Source organism: Pinus tabuliformis, chromosome 2_2 (assembly GCF_031772625.1).
Source record: "Pinus tabuliformis cultivar Carrire ecotype Pingquan chromosome 2_2, CPIR1, whole genome shotgun sequence".
NCBI classification, from domain to species: domain Eukaryota; kingdom Viridiplantae; phylum Streptophyta; class Pinopsida; order Pinales; family Pinaceae; genus Pinus; species Pinus tabuliformis.
Window position 1 is genome coordinate 995647010 of NC_142300.1, and position 5293 is coordinate 995652302.

The 5293-nt window shown below is 40.7% G+C and overlaps 1 protein-coding gene across 1 annotated transcript; it reads right to left on the minus strand.

Moving 5' to 3' along the window:
* Positions 1-2621: 2621 nt before the first annotated feature.
* Positions 2622-3794, minus strand: LOC149196689 (uncharacterized). The gene has a single exon (XM_089408389.1). The coding sequence runs from the start codon at positions 3792-3794 to the stop codon at positions 2622-2624; it is 1173 nt and encodes a 390-aa protein (XP_089264515.1).
* Between the last annotated feature and the right edge of the window lie 1499 nt (positions 3795-5293).

The following is a 5293-nucleotide window of genomic DNA, read 5'->3' on the forward strand; positions in this document are numbered from 1 at the left end:
TCTGTCCATCCAACCTGCAAGGTGTGGGCATCTGATATAGCATTTCCCCATAACGTGATCGACCATGATTTTGGAATCCCCATAGATTGAAACAAACTGAATATCAAAGAAAATGCAGAAAGTAAGAAGACCCACTAGAGCCATCACCTCAGCCATACTGTTAGAACCCTTTCCTCCATTCCATGAGATGAGATAATGAAGGTTCTTGTCCATAATGATATGTACCCCGCAGCCACAAGAATTTTGCTGAGCAGCGCCATCAAAATATGCTCTTAGGACCCCTGAGTGATTATCTTCTTGCTCGTTCCGATTGACATTTTTTCTTTTGTGATTCTTGGGCAGGGAATCATAAAAGGATACAACATTTTGTAGCATAGCCATAAAAGGCTCTTTCCTGGCTTTAAAAATTACATTGTTTCTCCACTTCCATACACACCAAAGAACTATGATGATTATAGGTCTCCAAGAATCTTTCTGCCCACTCCACCAGTGGAAAGCTTCTTGCGTGGAAGCATGAGTCACAACAGGGAAACCAAACAAAGCCGCCAGTTCATACCATAATAGCAGCGCTTTCTGGCATTGGAAAAACATATGAAAGTTGCTTTCCTCAGCTGATTCACACATTAAGCAAAAGCCCGGCCCATTCCAATTTCTTTTTTTTTTTAGATTTTCCCAAGACAGGTTCTTATTGTGGAACACCAACCATGTGAAATATGTTAATTTGGGAGGACATCCGGTTTTCCAGAAGACTAATGGAAAAGTAGGACTAGCGCGCGGTATTTTTAGACCAATCAAGTTCCTGTAAATGTCTTTAACACAAACTTGGGCACTTGCATTAGGCACTTTCCAGATAAGAACATCTTCAGGCAAGGACCAATGTAAACCACAGCTTCTCAAGCCATCTCTGATTATGTTCCAATGTCTTGCCAGAGACTCAGACATCCCCATACTGTCAGCCTCTTTCCAAAGAGGGATAGGGCCCTGCCAAGCTTCTATAAGTTTGTCCCAGGTGAAGAAACCCTTCCTATGGAAGAAGCTTAGGAATCTTTTTGGAGGGGATATCTTCTCACAACCACATATGAAAGGGTTTATTCCAATGATAATCCTATTTCCGGATTGAAAGCTCCATATCAAATTCTCTAGAAAATAGTGCTCAATCTTTCGAAAGCTGCGCCAAATTGTTGACCCATACTTAGATCCGATCCTCCCTAATCTATACCAATGAGCCACATCTTTGTCGCCCATGTATTTCTTCTTAATTGTGATGCTCCAGAGGCCCTCTCCATAAATCCCTCTCCATAGTGATTTGCACAGGAGCGCCTTCCCAAAAGTTCTCAAGTCCAGTAGTCCCCAACCACCTGAATTCTTCGGCATAAAGATCTTTTCCATTCTAGTAAGATGATATTTTCTCTACTCTGATTTTCTGCCCCATATAAAGTTTGCAGTTATCTTATTCATTTTCTAGATAATGCTTGCAGGGAAGAAGAATAAGTGTGCCCAGTATACAGCAAGTTGCATTAATACTGCTTGTGATAGAATAATTCTTCCTGCCAATGATAGGCACTTAAATTCCCAAGCAGATATCTTTTTATAGTACCTGTCTATTATCCACTGCCAGTCCGCATTAGAGTAACCCTTCGCTTTTAGCTAAAATCCCAAATATTTTAATCCGTTTTTGATGGACCTCATCTCTATCCCAAACAACGCTGAAATCCATTCTACTGTTTCCGCGTTGACATCATTATGGAAGATGATGGATTTTGATTTGTTAATTTGAAGACCAATAGCACCTTGAAATATTTTCAGAATGCCATGAAGATGTATCCAAGTGACTCTGCATAGCATTGCAAATAAGAGCACATCATCTACAAATAGGTTATGCGAAATGTAGTTGTTTCTGCAAATCTTCATGGGCCTACACCTGTTTTCACTAACTGCTTTGCTTATATGAAGACTTAATGAATTCATTGCTAAGATAAACAAAAGAGGAGATAGGAGGCAGCCTTGACGAAGACCTCTTTCTACAAGAAAAAAGGGGATGGGATCCCATTTATGATGACGGCATAGTTTACTTTCTCCACGCATGCCATGATCCAATTTATTATATTGGATTTCAGGGCAATCTTTGCTAATAATCATTTGATAAACCCCCAATCTAAGCAATCATATGCTTTTTGCAAATCAATTTTCAAAATGGTAGCTTCAGATTTATTTGATAGCATGGAGAACAAACTTTCTTGCGTGTTGGCCACTGCATCCAATATATTTCTTCCTTTTAAAAAAGCATGTTGATCCTTAGTCAGAAAACAAGCTAAAGTAGATTTGATCCTTTCAGCAATAATTTTTGTAATGATTTTGAAAGTTATGTTGCAGAGGGAAATCGACCTAAAGCCTTGGAAGGATTCAGCCTCCATTTTCTTTGGGATGAGTGCTATTTGAGTGGAGGACACTATCTGGTGTATGCTGCCTAAGATTCTCACTGCTTCAACCATCCTCAGCAGGTCTTATTTGATGAGATCATAGAAGTGGATAAAGAATTCTATTGTCCAACCATTCGGGCCAGGGCATTTGTCCTTCTTGAAGGACTTCATAACTCCTAGAAGTTCCCCCTCTGTTATGGACTAGAAAAGGCCTTCATTTTTCACATCATCAAACATTTGAGGGAACGTATCTATGCCCCATAAAATATCCTGAAACGTACAAACATCCAATCTTTTATATTGTTTTTCAAAGTATCTTACAGCTTCCTTTTGGGCGTCTTGTTGGGAGAAAAGGAAGCCCCCCTGACCATCACTTATTTTCCATATGGAGTTTTTCTCACGCCTGGAATTCGCGTACTTATGAAAAAATTTGGTGTTTTTGTCTCCTTCCTTGAGCCAAATCGCCCTACTCTTGAGTCTCCATGAGGCTTTTTCCTGCTTCAGAATTTTATGTTTCTTCCTTTCTAGCTCATTAATACGGCATCTCATATTAAAAGGGAAAGTATTAGCAGCCAGGACTCCGGATATACTATCCAGTTCCATCTGTATTTCCCGAAGAGCCTTTCTGTCCATGTGTCTTTTCTTAAACTGCCATTCTTTTACAACCTTTCTCATCGATGCCAATTTGTCTCTAAATGTCAGAAAAGGGGGGATCTTGTCTCTTGCTGATAACTCCTTCCAGGTTTTTGTTATGATATCATTAAAATCTGGTTCTTCTAGCCATGACCTGTTAAATTTAAACGGGTACCCTTTCCTAAACCCCTTTTCCCTCCAACTGAGATATATCGGCCTATGGTCAGATATGAATACATTTCCAATGGAGGAGTAAGGCATACCCATTCTATCAATAATGCTAACATGTACAATGAATCGATCAATTCTTTTTGCAATATACGCCTCATCTATCCTTCCATTGTCCCATGTTGGCATCATTTTAGCAGGATTTATGTCTACAAGATTTCTGTGCAGAAGTTCATATTTGATACGATCTGCCAGCGGGTCCCTTTTCCTGCTTTTCCCCCATCGTTCCTCTGGATTTAGAGTTACATTGAGATCTCCTGCAATCATCAAGCATTCAATATCAAAAATTTCTGATGCAAATAATTTTTCCCAGAAAGGGAACCTGTTTTTGTATGGAGCGTAGATATTTAAAATATTAATGGGACAATCTTTTCCTCGCACAGAGGCCGCGATGAGAATGCTCGTGAAGCATTTGTAAGCCTTTGCTCTAATCCAAACAGGGTCCCATAAGACGGCCAACCCCTCTGACAGGCCATTGGCTTCCGAGGCAACCAAGTGCCAGGTGGGAAACATTTTCCTAAAATAGGAGATGGATGCAGTATTGCTATGCATAGTTTCTTGTATTAATATAATTTTTGGCTGAGCTAAGTGAAAAAGATTCTTTAGCGCCAAAAATTTCTGGTCTGCTCCCAAACCTCTTATGTTCATAGATATGATGAAAGTTATTGAGGGGTTTCTTCAGCCACTCTTGCTCTAAGAGGCCGATTCTCTGACATATCAATGATGGGAACATCAATAAGAGACAGGTTCCTTACTTCTCTATCTGCGTAAACCACCCTCCCCCTAAAATGTCGACTGCCTCTGTTATTTTTCCTTCTCACTGTTATATTTCTTGCAGAGTCAGGGCTTATAAGAGAAGGCGATGGTTTCCGTGGTTTATGAATGGTTAAGGGTTCCAGTTCAAGTGACTTCTTGCTTAGAAGATAGTCTATGTCACTATCAAGCAAATTTGTTGGAGATGATACGGGGGAATTTAGAGGGGTAGCTGAAATCATTGGCTCTTTTCCTTTCATAGATGGAACAACTCCCTTTTTGGGCGATGGCGAGGGTGATGAAATAAATATGGTTTGGGAGCCCACAGTAAAATCTTTGAAAGGCTGGGTAGACGGAGGAGGGGGAGGGACTTCTTTATCATCATTTCGTTCTAAGGGGGCGAACACTAAATAGCTTGGGTCATTTTATCAGGAGTGGATCTTAGCCTTCTCGAGCTTTCCGGCATGGTGCAATGACTCTGAGACAGTATTGATGGATGGGAAATATCCTGTGAATAATGACTGGTATATTTTTCGGTATTTGTAAATTCTTGCAACTCATCATGATCTGACGGAGATAAGCTAATTGTGGAAGAAGGCTTTTCCTTTTCAGGAGGTTGGGGATTAATCTTATATTTGTTGGTATCAGTCCAGATTTGTCCATGATGCGGCCTGTTTTTTGGAGCAAGGTGCCGAGGGCAGTTTTTGATCAGGTGACCTGTCCTGTGACATGCTGAACATCTAAAGGGGATTCCCCAAAAATCCAATCTCTGATCTATTTTTAAATCTCTCCAAGCTATCTCTATGTGGTCGGGAAACCCTCCCCTGAAAGCCTTTTCTATAAGAATCCATGCTATTCGCTTGTCCTTTTCCCCAAGACATCTTGGGTCAACATAGACACACTTTCCTATGGCGTTACCTATCTCAGTTAACGTTTCCTTCGACCACAACTCCAGGGGAAGACCAGGGAGTTTGACCCATATTAAGTTATTTGAAGGAGTGTTCTTCAGTGGGTTGTACCCAATATACCACTTGTAAAGGGCAAGGAAACTCCTTTTATGAACCCAGGGACGTTTCTGAATGGTATCTAAATCACTGGCACTCAGAAAATGAAAACAATACCAGTCTTTCATGAGATTAGAGATGATAGGTATATATCCAATCAGTGGTTTCCACTGATTCTCCAGCCATTTCCGCATCATGGCATCATCCATCTCTGGGAAGTGCCACCTGCCCACCAAAGCGAGTTCCTGTAGACTT

What these genes read in the sequence shown, in the direction of transcription:
- LOC149196689 (XM_089408389.1), bottom strand. Translation starts at nt 3,794, where the DNA reads ATGTTTCCCACCTGGCACTTGGTTGCCTCGGAAGCCAATGGCCTGTCA.